This window comes from Monodon monoceros, unplaced genomic scaffold, assembly GCF_005190385.1.
Source record: "Monodon monoceros isolate NGI ecotype Baffin Bay Population unplaced genomic scaffold, NGI_Narwhal_1 Super_Scaffold_4, whole genome shotgun sequence".
In the NCBI taxonomy this organism is placed as follows: domain Eukaryota; kingdom Metazoa; phylum Chordata; class Mammalia; order Artiodactyla; family Monodontidae; genus Monodon; species Monodon monoceros.
This window is the reverse complement of record NW_021703781.1, coordinates 68,280,989-68,295,548: the sequence shown is the minus strand read 5'-3', so window position 1 is coordinate 68,295,548 and position 14,560 is coordinate 68,280,989. Positions and strand designations below refer to the sequence as shown.

General features: G+C 34.5%; 1 protein-coding gene across 4 annotated transcripts in view; it reads right to left on the bottom strand.

Moving 5' to 3' along the window:
• CCDC172 (coiled-coil domain containing 172) overlaps positions 1-14,560 on the bottom strand; it is a 77,399-nt gene that overhangs the window by 27,914 nt on the left and 34,925 nt on the right. For 3 of the 4 annotated variants that reach the window (XM_029200865.1, XM_029200866.1, XM_029200867.1), the window contains exons 5-6: positions 8,028-8,129; positions 7,564-7,666 (exon numbers count right to left, since the gene is read on the bottom strand). In XM_029200865.1, coding sequence (XP_029056698.1) covers positions 7,564-7,666; positions 8,028-8,129 — 205 coding nt within the window. Of the gene's footprint in view, positions 1-2,383; positions 2,463-7,563; positions 7,667-8,027; positions 8,130-14,560 lie in introns of those variants that run through there. The other variant, XM_029200869.1, reaches the window with a different exon arrangement.

Genomic DNA, 14,560 nt, shown 5'->3' with positions numbered 1-14,560 from the left:
TTCTAGAAAAGCCCTTGAATTTTTTTTTTTTCCAAGAAAACCCTGAAAAAAGAGAAAACAAAGAAAGGTGACTAGCCCTGTGAGATATTAAATCATATCATTAATCCTTTATAATTAAAAGAGTGCAGTAGTGGCATATAAATAGAGCAGTGGAACACAGAAGACAGAAATAGCTTAAAAGGGACAAGTGGACATTTAGCATATGCTAAAGGAGCTTCCTCAAACCACTATAAAAGACTGACTTTTTAATAAGCTGTGTTAGAAAAACCGGATAGCTATGTGGCTATAGATGGATTGTCAAAGCTAAAATTGGCTCTGTATCTCATAGCATACACCAAAATATACTCTAACTGGATCAAAGATTTAAGTGTAAAAAATAAAACGATCTAAGGACAAAGTGAAAGAATAGGGAAATTCCTTTATAAGCTGGTTGTGGCCAAGAACTTTCTCACTATGGCTCAAAATATAAATGAAAAATGAGTACTCAATTCAATTACATTTAAAAAATTGCATAGCAAAACACATGAGTAAAGTCAAAAGATGACAATCTGAGAGAAAATACTTGCCACATACATCACAGATAAAAGTGTAATCTCTCTAATATGTAAAGGGACTTTATAATTAAGGGGAAAAAAGACCAAAACTCTGATTAAAAAATGGGGGAAAGTCATAAACAGTCACTTCACAGAAAAAAGTATAAAAATCATCCCTAAACATTTGAAAAGTGCTTAATATTACTCGTGATAAAAATATGGTTAATTTCACTCATAATAAAGACTTGAAATTTTACTACACAGTTATATAATTTCTCATCTATCAGATTGGTAAAACTCCAAAAACTTGATAACACACTTTCTTCATAAGGTTGTGGATAAACAGCTGTACTCAGACATTGATGGGGGAATTTAAAATGATTAAACTTCAAAGGAGGAGAATTTGGCAGTATATAACAAAACTACATTTATATTTTCCTTTTGACTTTGCCATTCCACATCAGTAATACACCCTATAAAAACAAACAACATATGCACAAAGTTATTGTTGCATTATTATTTGTAATCACAAAATACTGTCAACAACCTGTGTCCATTCTTATGAGACTGGTTGAATAAACTATAGCACATCCATATAATGGGGTATTATACAGTATAAAAAGAATGAAGATAAAGATGAAAAGAAACACAGAAAGGATAAACCAGTAACTAGTGAAATGGTCACCTACAGCAGTGAGTGAAAATGGGGTGGAATAGATATGGAATGAAATGAAACTCATCTGGGTATATCTTTTTTATATACTCCTGACTTTTGAATCTTGATGATTATTTACATATTTGACAAATAAAATTAAATAAATAAAGTTGAGGAAAAGACCATGAAGTTTAACACAAAATAACAGTTGAGTTAAACACAAATAAACCTGTTTTTCAAATTTATAATCACAGATTAAAAAAAAAGGAATTCAAGTAATTTTCAAACATAGTAGTCTATAACCCTCAGTGGGATATGTTGTAAGGCAATAAGAATTATAAAGGAATCTTAAATTTTATTTACTACTTTTATTGTCAGTGAAGGTACACAGCTAGTAATTCTAAAATTATTTTACAAGATTGTAAGAAATGGATAATTACATTGATGTTGTTAAGAACCAGAGTTTTCACTAGAAGAAAGAAGATATACATAGAAAATGGAGGGAAGAGGAGAAAAAAAAACCTGTCATTTTGGATGTGAATGGAAGGGATCAGTATAAAAAAAATCATGATTTAAACAAATGGTATTTTTATTTCTGTCCGTTTAAAGTATTCAGAAGCAATGACACCCAGTGGTAATGAGCACATCTAGCATGCTAATCTTAGCTTCTAAAACCAGTACCAACTAAAAGATACCAGGACTCCTTGAAATAATTGGTCCCAGGGCTGAGGTAGGTATTATAATATACAAGATGAGCCTAGAATATTCTGTTGCACAAGAAGGAAGGAAAGTGACCAAAAACTGATGGGAAAATGTCAAAAGACACAAAAATTTAGTTCAAGCAACTGCCTCTAGCCAAATCTGGGACAATTTGAGCATCAAAAATAGTGACAATAATGTATTATAACACATGAAATAAAAAAGAAATCCATGAATCCATAGAAAATCTTAAAAAGGAGAAATTAAAAGGATGGGGTAAGAGGAAGGGGAGCTTCTGTCTTTTTTTCCCCCAGAATTTTACTAGCTAATAAAACACCATCAATGTGACATCTATGACTAACTTAACTGGATGACCTTTTCACTGAAGAGGCAACAGCACTGATTTACTACTTCATATAAATGCATTTAGAGTCTCTCAGTAGCAGGTGTATATTAACTTTTCTGCTGTTTCCATTGCAAACATGCTGTTCACAAAGCCACTGTATCTTCAAATGTTCAGAAAGAAAATCCCATGCTATTGACTTTGTAGCTTCATTTCTGAAACAAACTTCCTGCTGTATTAAACAAGCATAAACATTGGTTATAAAAAGTGTAAAACCATTCTAAGAAGTGCTGTAGGTAAAAAAATGCCTGAAATGTTTCAAGTTGTCTGGTATGTTACTATTGCAGTAAATAAAAAGTCATGATGAAGAACTGTATTTTGGTGACCCTGGTGTTGAGTAATAATAAAAAATAATAGGTGTTGGGAGTTTGAAGCGGTCCAGTATATACTACTATTCTTGCCCACCTGAATTCTGCCCATCTGAGAAGTAAGGAAGGTCAAGATGTCAAGTTTGCTACTCATATAGCAGTGACTGGAGAATGTGGCTTATATCTGCATACAAAGGATTTACTAACACTGAACACCAGAATTAGACTAATGTAACTCACACCAGTAGAGACAGAATTGGATGCCACAAGCTTTCTTTCATGGAGTCCTATCACTGTAAAACTTAAGGGATAGAGGAGCAGAGTGGAACATACACTCTGAGGCAGGCCATACTCCAGAGAGATAAGGAAAAGAAAGCTGGGCTTCGGTTTATCCTTCCAAACTCACCAATCAGACTGAATCACTCCTCTCCACCACAGAATAAGAAAGAAGGAGTTCTGGGGGGGGACAACAAGGAGGGTTAAACCAGTAAAGCTTTTTCTTCATGGAAGAAAAAAACCAGGAGTGGAAAGAAGAATTCCATGGGGCTATCTCAGGGGTTAATATATACCATGTCTTTGCAAATAACACCGAAAATAGATGAGGAACTTTTATCTTCTTTGTAGTAAAAATACGTAGACTCAATCACTGGAACAAATATTTATTAAACACTAAGTACCCTGGACTATGTTAGATTGAGACACTGATAGAAAAATGAAGAAGTAGTAGAGGGAGTTCCCAGTTAAGTGGGAGAAACTGATACACATAAATATCATAGAATATGATCAATGATATAACAGAATTATAAACATATTCTCTATGAACACAGAGAAAGGAATGGTAGAGGAATGCTTTCATAATTTATTATGTTTATTCCTTCATTTATTTATTCAATACCTACTATATGCCAACCTCTGTACCAAGGTATTAGACCATGAGTATACAATGGTAAACAAAGTAGACAAGATCTTTCCCCTAACTGAGCACATGATGACATAGACATAAATAAAATAAAGCACATAAATATGTAATTACAAAATGGAATCTGTGCTATCAAGGAAAAAATACAGTGTGTTATTAGGAAAAACAACAGGTTATAAAATTTAGATCACAGGGATCCTTCTCTGAGGAAATATTTCAACTGAGATCTAAAGGATAGGGCATGTCCCATCAGGTAGGAGACAAGCAGGCAAGGGGCAAACAGATAACTTGAGGAGAAAGAAAGGCATAGATAAAGGTCTTAGGTGGAAGAAAGCTCGGAGTGCTTTAAGGAGCAGAGTGAGAAGGGGACCATGGTTGAAAATAATATCAGGGAGGTGGTCATATACCATATTGTGACGAGTCATGGACTTTAGGTTTTATTATGTTCATTACGAAGCCATTGATGATTTTAATAAGGGGGCTGACACGATTCAATTTATAATGCAATGAAGGTTGCAAGAGTGGATGACGGGAAAGCAGAGAGAGATTGTTACTGTGATCCAGGTGAGACAGAGGAGTGGCTAGAACTAGGATGGTAGCCATGGAGAGAGAAGTGGAAGGACTCAAGAAATATTTTGGAAGTAAAAGCAACAAAGCTTGGTGATGGACAGGGGTAGGGTGAGAATGATGAGATTTCTGAACACACCAAACATGCCTGCTACATTTTGGGTTTACTCAGGAAAAATTACATGTGAGCTAGGCCTTGAAGACTAAATCAGATTTTTAACTAATAGAGAAAAAAGAGAAAGATACAGAGGTGTGAAGTCCTGTGGCATATTTGGAATTCCACAAATAGTATTCTGATGTGCTAGTAGAATAGAGTATGTGATAGAAATGCAGGGAGATAGCACAGATTATGTTTTTGTTTGTTTAATCAGGGCAGCATCACTTCAGATCTATTTCTATGTTTATATTAAATTCTTGGGAATTCAGAACTGGAGCTTAGGAAGGAGGGATTAGTGACAAAGATTTGGAAATTATCTATGGATGATAACTAAAACTTTAGACCAGATTAGATAGCCCATAGAGAGTACAGAGTAAGAAAACAATCAATGACTAACCTTTAGGGAGACTCTGCACTTAAAGGACAGGCAGGAGAAAAAAATGAGAAAGCCGCCTGAAAGGCATGAAATTCACATGGATAATATGAAATAAAAATGAAATCATAAGTAATTATACAATTATAATTATGTCTAATAATTATAGAGCATTTACTGTGTACCAAGCACTGTTGTAAGGGCTTTATATATATTAAGACATTTAATTTTTGCTATAGTCTTGTGAGGTAGGGCCATTATTAACCTCATTTTATAGATGTAGGGAATGAGGCATAGACAAGTTAAATTGCTTGTCCAAGGTCACTAACCTAGTAAATAGCAGAGGTGGGATTCAAAGGTGTTTGTAATCTTAACCTCTATGCTTACTGCCTCTCGAGACCCTGAGATTTCTATCCTCCCTGGACTCCGTGAAAAAACTAGCTTGGTATGTTATACAACCCTCAGGGACGCTTCTTAGAAATTAACACAACCTCTGGTTTAGGTATTAATCATAGCAATATTCTATAAGTTAGTTGCTTTAACATGTGTTAATTAATGAGCCCACACTCTTCACATTAGAATCTTTTAAATAAACAAACATCTTGTAATTTATAAATAGGGGAAGATTACTTAAAGCAGAGACCATTAAACTGTTGTGAATTTAAAGTACTGGTTCTCAAATGTAAAATAGATAGCTAGTGGGAAGCAGCCGCATAGCACAGGGAAATCAGCTCCGTGCTCTGTGACCACCTAGAGGAGTGGGACAGAGAGTGTGGGAGGGAGATATAAGAGGGAGGAGATATGGTGATATATGTATATGTATAGCTGATTCACTTTGTTATAAAGGAGAAACTAACACACCATTGTAAAGCAGTTATACTCTAATATAAAGGTGTTAAAAAAATAAATAAAGTACTAGTTCTCTCCATTAATGGATGGCATTAAGTTAGAGTCCAACACGCAACCTGGACATGACAGATTAACTTTATAAAAACATAATCATTACAAAAGAATTTCAATAATATAGACAGAATAAAATATGCATCAAAATTTTCTAATTACAAAAAGTAGAAACAATAAGTTCATAGAGATGAAGTTTTAATTTTTTGTAATTAATTTTTTGTAACCCAGTAATTGCTTTCTTACTGGTTAAAGTTTAATAAAAGTAGAAGTACAATTTTAATAACTTTAAAATAAAACTGGTTCTGAACTGGGGACAATTTTGCCCACCCGTCTCTGCCCAGGGGGCACTGAGCAATATCTGGAGTCATTTTTGGTTTGTCACAACTGGGGGTGGGTGGCGCTACTGGCATCTAGTTGGTAGAGGCCAGGAATGCTAATAAACATCTTACCCTGCATAGGACAGCTCTCCCACAACAAAGAATATCCTGACCCAAAATCTCAACAGTGCCAAGGCTGAGAAACCCTGCTATAAAAATAGCATCTATACCAAGAGTAGTTAAACTTGAAAATTTAAGATAAAGGCAATTACTATAGAATTCAGTATACATTTGAACACACAGATGAAAAAGATTATTCTATTCCAAAATTTAGGAATAAAACCAACTTAATTTTGGCCTTAATGATGTTCAGTAAATGTCATATCATTTTTTGCCATCATTAGCTCCTTGTTATTGCGCTAATTATAAGACTGATGGCCCTCTTTTCTAAAATCTTTACACTATTTTGACTCTGCTCTTCACACTTGAAATAACTTTTATGGAACATACCAGAAGGGAAACTAAGCTACACATATTAAAGAATTTAAAGTGGGAATTGATAAATATTGGCATTTCATTCAATAACTGCTAAGATGCAAAGAACGGACTAGGTATATTGATTGATGTTCTTTCTATCCAAATTTCTTTTGTCACCATCTGTGAAGGAAAAGCTCTCTCTAACAAACTTTGTGTGCTTAATTTTAATCCAGGGCAAATTTTTATGACTGAGTGATAAACAAAACTGGAGTTCATATTGGAAGCCCCTTTACTACTAACTATAATGATACTAGTGGGCATTACCATTTTTAGAAGTGTAAAAAAAATCAATGAGCAGACTGTCATTACAGAAACTCATTCTGCATCAAACATATCACCCAAGAGATTGATATTTCATGCTTATAAAACTTAACATAAAATTAAATTACAGATATTTTCTCACAATCTACTAAAATTATGGCCTAAGGCAATACACTGCTAATATGAAGCATTTGTTCAGCTCTAGTGGACTTATTTCCTATATGATTTATGTGAAAGAAGTCTTCATTTGCCTCTTCGTAGATCTGGCAATGAGGTTTCTGTTTCTTACATTAAATGTAGAAAGTATAGGAAGTTCTTTAAAATTAAGCCAGCAAATATAACACTGAATTATTAATAAATAACAGTGAAATTAATAAACTGGGGGGGTGCTCCTTTGGTATATAATTATGTCATTTCAAACCTCAGCCATTCTTTCATTATCCAAATGCATTAAAAAAATCTAAATATTCCATACAGAAAATACATTTTCAATCTTTAGGCCCCAAACCAGAGTGACAGATTTCAAGTAAAACAGTAGACTGTGTTTTTTTCCCCTGAAATCTAGAAGGACCAAAAATAATTTCAATCATTTCACTCCAGAAAGTTAGGGATAATAAAAAAGACAGTTGTGGAAACAATACTATATCTTAATCTGTTAGGATATGAATAACTCTGAGACCATGAGGTATATGAAAAGATAAAATTGATTTCAACCTTATCAACCTGATGCATCGTGAAACTTATGTGTAGCACTTTCTAGCCAGTAAAGTGTTTGGTTATCAGTATGTTTCAGAATACACATAGAAGGAAATAATTTCTTAAACGAGCTTTAAAAAAAAAAGCAACTGTGCGTTTAGTTTTATGCTGAAATCTACTTGACAACTTGGAAAATTATCAGATTTTATACCAAAGTATAATAGGCAATTCTTACCTTAAGCATTCAGCATCATTTTGAGGCTTTTCACTGATTTTTATTTTTTCTGCCTCTAGGTACTTGGTAGTGCAAACGGCTTCCTTTTTTTTATCTTCAAAACCTAAACAATTAAGAAAATTCTTACAATCTTTAAAAAATTAAACATAAAGGTTATCTTTATTCATTCATAAGAACAATAGTCAATTTTGGTGCTTCACGTAAAATATATGTACTAGTGATTTTTATTTTTCTACTTTAATGTAGCAATTAAAGGCACACACAAAAAAGATCTTAACAAAATTTGTGACATTAAAAATACCAGATCTAACACTGATCAATGCAGTGCTTTACCTATTCCTTTTTTACGTCAATAGCAGCACTACATCCCAATAGGTGAATACATTTTGAAAGAATAATACTACCCTATAGTAGATATATAGCAATATTCATCAGCAAAATAAACTAACTCATAAAGGTAATACCTTTAAGCTCTCTCTGCAAAGTAAATAATTCTTGTATCAATTCACTCTTTTGTTTTTGAAGTTCATTTAACTGGCCACTATCACGTTCCACTGACTTCATTTCTAGAAACAAATAGACAAAAACCAAAAAACATATTTTAACTATTTTAAGTTTTGCTTTATGTATGTCAGGAATGATTAAGTTTTTCTTGTGTAGTAAAAATTTAAGCAGTATATGGTCAATTTTAAGTCCCAACAGCTTCCCTTGGCCACATAGGAACTGTTTCTTCATAAACTGACCAGGATTATTTAAGCAACAACTGGATACAAAAGAACAAGTTAGTTGAAGGTTAGACTGCTGAATGAGAATTCAAAATAGTGTCATATTACTGAGTAAAACAAGCTTCCCAATGAAATTAGAAAACTCTACTCACTTTTTGGTTACCATGAACAATGCTGCTATGAACGTTCATGTACAAGTTCTTACATAGACATATGGTTTCAATTATCTTGAAATACCAGGGAGTGGAATTGTGGGTCATAGGGTAACTCTAGGTGTAACATTTTGAGAAACTGTCAAACTGTTTTCCAAAGTAGTTGTATAATTGTACATTTCTACCAGCAATGTATGAGGTTTCCAATTTCTCCACAGCCTATCCAACACTCTTATCTACTCGTTTATTATAGCCAGGCTAGCGGCATCTCATTGTGGTTTTGATTTGCATTTTCCTAATTATTTTGAACGTCTTTCATGTGTGGCCATTTGTATGCCTTTTTTGGATAAATGCCTTTTTAAATACTTTGTCCATTAAAAAAACTGGGTTATTTTTCTTTTTATTGTTTAGTTGTAAGAGTTCTTTATATATTCTGGATGCTAGTCCCTTATTAGATACATGATTTGCCAATATTTTCTACAATTCTGTGGGTTGTCTTTTCACTTTTTTGATAGTGTCCTTTAAACTCGAGTTTTAATTTTGATGAAGTCCAAGTTTTCTATTCTTTTGTTGCTTGTGAATACCTAGAAAACCATTTCCTAATCCTAAGTTATGAAGATTTACAACTGTGTTTTATTCTAAGAGTTTTATATTTTTAGCTCTTACATTTAGGTCTGTGATCTGTTTTGATTTAGTTTTTGTGTACAGTATGAGGTAAATGTCCACATTCATTCTTTTCCATGGGGATATCCAGTTATCCTAGCACCTTTATTTAAAAAGACTATTCTTTTGCAAATGAATTGTCTTGGCATACGTGTAAAAATCAAGTGACCATAAATGTATGGGTTTATTTTTGGATTCTCAATTATATCCCCTTGATCTATATGCCCATACTCATACCAGCACCTCACTGTCTTGATTACAGCAGCTCTGTTCTAAGTTTGAAATCAGAAGTGTGAGTCTTCCAACTCTGTTCTTTTTCAAGTTTGTTTTGACTATTATTGGTCCTTTGCATTTCTATGAATTTTAGGGTCAGATTGCAAAAAGCCAGCTAGAATATTTGATAGGGGTTGTATTGAATCTGTAGATCACATTTAGGAGTATTGCCATCTTAACAATATTAGATCTTCCAATCCATCAACTTGGGATGACTTTCCATTTATTTAGGTCTTCTTTAATTTCCTTCAATAATGATTTTTGTAGTCTTGAACTTTTGTTAAATGTATTCCTAAGTATTTTACTCTTTTTGACTGTAAATTGAATGTTCTTTAATTTAACTTACAAATTGTTCATTGTTAGTATATAGAAATATAATTGATTTGTATATATTGATCTAATATCCTGCAACCTTGCTGAACTTGTTTATTAGCTCAAATAGTTTTCCGGTGGATTCCTTAGGATTTCTATACACAAGATCACGTTATCTTCAAATAGAGATAGTTTTACTTCTTCCTTTCCAGCCTAGATGTCTTTTATTTCTTTTTCTTGCCTGATTGCCCAGGCTAAAATCTCTAGCAAAATGTTGAACAGAAGTAGTAGGAGTGGATATTTGTATTTTCCCAATCTTAGGTGAGGAATTTTCATTCTTTCATCATTAATAGCATTCACCATGGGTTTTTCATAGATACACTTTATCAGGTTGAGAATGGTCCCTTTAATGTCTACTGTATTGAATTTTATTTTTAAACCATGGAAGGGTGTTGAATATTGTCAAATGATTTTTCTGAATCTTTGATTATTTTTATATCTTTTATCTCTTCATTATATTCATGGTCTTGAGTATATTTATAAGAACAATTTTAAAAGTCTTTCTCTGCTAATTGCATTATCTCTATGATTTCTAGAGATGTTTCTATTGACCTTATTTCCTCCTTGCTATGAGTTACAATTGGCTTTTTCACATGTATAGTGATTTTTGATTGGATACTAGACATTGTGTTCACTATTTTCTTGAATGTTTGAATTTTGATCTCTTCCTTTAAAGCATGCTGATGCTTGTTATTTAGCAGGCAGTTAGGTAACATGATTAGGTCCAAAGCTTGCTTTTAAGATTTTTTTTAAAAGAGTGTGTCCAGAAGAGCCTTAAGTCTAAGGCTAATTTAATCTTGCTATTAAGGCAGGACTCTTCTGTTTAATGAGATCTTTCTATTCTGACAGGATGGAACATGAATGTCTCCCAGTCCTGTGTGAGCTCTTAGAATTGTCGACCTTATGACTCCTCAGCAGTTTTTCTTCACTCAGCCTAGTGGTTTTCCTGTACGTATGCACAGAGTAATATATAGCCAAAGGCTCAAAGCAACCTCTATGAAGATTTCTGGAGGTTTTTGTCTGTGTAGTTCTTTCCTCTCAAGTACACTGTCCCGAAAATTTCAGCTAACTCAGCCTCCCTGAACTCCAATCTTTGTATCCTCAACTCAATCAGACCACTCTGCTTTGCTTAAGTTCCCCCTCTCAGTCCTGCTGTCAAAGAATTGCATCCAGGTTAAAAAGCTAGGGTAATCATACCTCATGTGTTTCCCTTCTCTCAGTAATCATAGTCTTGAACAGTCTCTTTTCCTCAATATGTAAAAATAGTTTTTAATATATTTTCTTCAGTTCTAGCTGTTTGTGTTGTGCTCCTTCCTGATTATAAGTGAAAGTTCTCCACATACTATTTAAATTATCCTTTTACTTGTCTATCTCCCATAGTAGACCATAAGCTCCTTAAAAACAGGAGCTTTCATTTATCTTTAAACTCCAATTCTTGTACAGTGCTTGTCATATATATACAGAACACATAGCATGTGCTTAAGAGAGTGTGCTGAACTGAACTCAAATAAATCATATAATTGAATTAAAAATTTTTATTATCCATGTTTTTGTCAATTAATTTAAAATGAACAGTTCTTTGAAAAAAATTAATAAACTCACATTTATGCTTCTGCTCCTTTAATAAATGAATATTTAAAATATAAACATAACTACATGCTAATAATTAAGAGAAGTATTCCAGGATACCATTACAATCTTTAAAAAGTGAAACTATATTTTATTCATTATTAACTGATTTATCAGACATTCTATGATATGATTTATGATTTAAAATACCTTTGTAAAACTTGGGCAAGAGTGATAGAGAAATTTTGGACTTAAACATTCCTGAGGTAGAGAATGTATTATTTTTCTTAGTCCTAACTCTCTAGGCTAAATGGAAAAGGCATGGTTCCAAGATTGTTTCTTCCCTCCCAAAAAATAAGACAAGTGCATCAATTCCTATGACACTTACACAACAGAAAGAATAAACACAATGTTTGTGGTAATAACTTTTTTCCCACTTTTCTACTGCCTCATTTTTTTTTTTTTTTTGCGGTACGTGGGCCTCTCACTGTTGTGGCCTCTCCCGTTGTGGAGCACAGGTTCCGGACGCGCAGGCTCAGCGGCCATGGCTCACGGGCCCAGCCGCTCTGCGGCATGTGGGATCTTCCCGGACCGGGGCACGAACCCGTGTCCCCTGCATCAGCAGGCAGACTCTCAACCCCTGCGCCACCAGGGAAGCCCTCTACTGCCTCATTTTAATTTTGTTATTACTTTTATTTTATAGCTTTATTGAGGTATAACTGATGTGGTGATAACTTTTTACTTCCTTCCACTGCTTAAAATCCAAGAAGTTCTAATCAAGCTAGGTTTTATGGCTATGAATATTAAACCAAAGTAAGACAATGAAAATTCATTCCCATCGTTTGACATGTGAATTGTCTTTCTCATATAACTGCACATACATTGCCTATCTTTAAAGAATACTAGCAAGCAAGGTGTGTAATATGCTTCCTCTTATCTAACATCCAAGAAAAACTGATTCACGAACTGGAAGAAAGAAATAAGGGGGACATTTTGAGAAAAATGTTGTGACAATCATTATAGTCATTATTTTGAAGCCAAAAGTGATGGACCCTTTTATCTATGAATTATCAGATGTTCAAAATAAATAAACATTTATTAATTTCACAAATATATACTGAATACCAAATACCAATGCTTCTAGTTGCTCAGGCCAAAAAAACTTGGAGTCAACTGTTAATGCCTCTCTTTCTCTCACACCCCACATCTAATCCATCATGAAATCCTACTTGTCCATCTTCAAAATTTATCCAGAATCCAAACACCTCTCACCATTTCAATTGCTTACAGTCTTAAACTAAGCCATCATTATCTCTGGTCTGGATTACTGCCACTGTTCCCTAGGTTTCTGTTTCTGCTTTTACCTCCATTAAGTGTATTTTCAACTGAGGCCAAAGAAGTCCTATTAACATATGTGAGACCCTTCACTCCTGTGCTCAAAATTCTCCAATGACTTCTGATCTCACTTGAGTAAAAGCCAAAGTTTTTCAAATGGCCCACAGGTTTTAAATGATCTGAGTTCTTATTTTTAAATTAATTTTTATTGGAGTATAGTTGCTTTACAATGTTGTGTTAGTTTCTGCTGTACAGCAAAGTGAATCAGCTATACATATACATATATCCCCTCTTTTTTGGATTCCCTTCCCATTTAGGTCACCACAGTGCATTAAGCAGAGTTCCTTGCGCTATACAGTATGTTCTCATTGTCTATTTTATACACAGTATCAATAGTGTTTATGTGTCAATCCCAATCTCCCAATTCCTCCCACTCCCCCTTTCCCCCTTGGTATTCATACATTTGTCTCTATTTCTGCTATGCAAATAAGATCATCTATACCATTTTTATAGATTCCATATATATGCATTAACATAAGATATTTTTCTCTTTCTGACTTACTTCACTATGTATGACACTCTCTAGGTCCATCCACAACTCTACAAATGACCCAACTTCATTCCTTTTAATGGCTGAGTAATATTCCACTGTATATATGTACCACATCTTCTTTATCCATTCATCTGTCAATGGACACTTAGGTTGCTTCCATGTCCTGGCTATTTTAAATAGAGCTGCAATGAACATTTTGGTACATGACTCTTTTTGAATTATGGTTTTCTCAGGGTATATGTCCAGTAGTGCGATTGCTGGGTCATATGGTAGTCCTATTTTTAGTTTTTTAAGGAACCCCCATACTGTTTTCCATAGTGGCTGTATCTTGTCACCTCTCTGACCTTACAACCTCTCCTTCTACTCTAAAGACATTAGGCTCTTGGGACTTCTCTGGTGGCGCAGTAGTTAAGAATCCGTCTGCCAATGCAGGGGACACAGGTTCGAGCCCTGGTCCGGGAAGATCCCACATGCCGCAGAGCAACTAAGCCCATGCACCACAACTCCTGAGCCTGCGCTCTAGAGCCCACAAGCCACAACTACTGAAGCCCGCGCACCTAGAGCCTGTGCTCTGCAACAAGAGAAGCCACCGCAATGAGAAGCCCATGCACTGCAACGAAGAGTAGCCCCTGCTCACTGCAACTAGAGAAAGCCTGCACGCAGCAATGAAGACCCAATGTAGCCAAAAATAAATAAATAAAAAATAAATAAATTTTAAAAAACAACAACAACATTAGGCTCTTTGTTTTTCCTCAAAATCAGATTAGGCACAATCTCCCTTTGTAGGCTTTATATCAGCTATCCTGCTGTCTGAAATGCTCTTCCCCTAGATATTCATTTGGCTCATTCTCTTACTTCTTTCAGGCTTTATTCGAAACACACCTCATCAGTGAGGGCTTCCCAGGACATACACATGCACGTCTGTGTGCACACACACACATGCATACACATAACGTATCCCTAGAAGGTGGAGAACCACTAGGTTGTGTAGGGCTGGCAAAACAAGTTGAGGAACTTGGTTTGCCATGTTTATCATGATATTTTAAAACATAATGTAACTAAATTAAGAGGCTCATAGTGATAGTCCAGAACTAGTAATTCCTTCTAAAAACATACGGGTGTTAATATTTTGGCAACTTCAAGGGGTAAGAAAAGCATCCACATCTGAAGTTAAAAACTAATAAATCAAGGAAGATATCAGACAGTGGAAAGAAAACTCTAAGTAGCAGAAAATAATAAAATAGCTATGGAGAGATGAAGATGAAGATTATTCAAAACCCAATGTAACTGGCTGACTAACCATAGTTATGGTCTAAAAAGCTCCATGGGAAAGGTCAGAGGGGACAGCCAGCAGA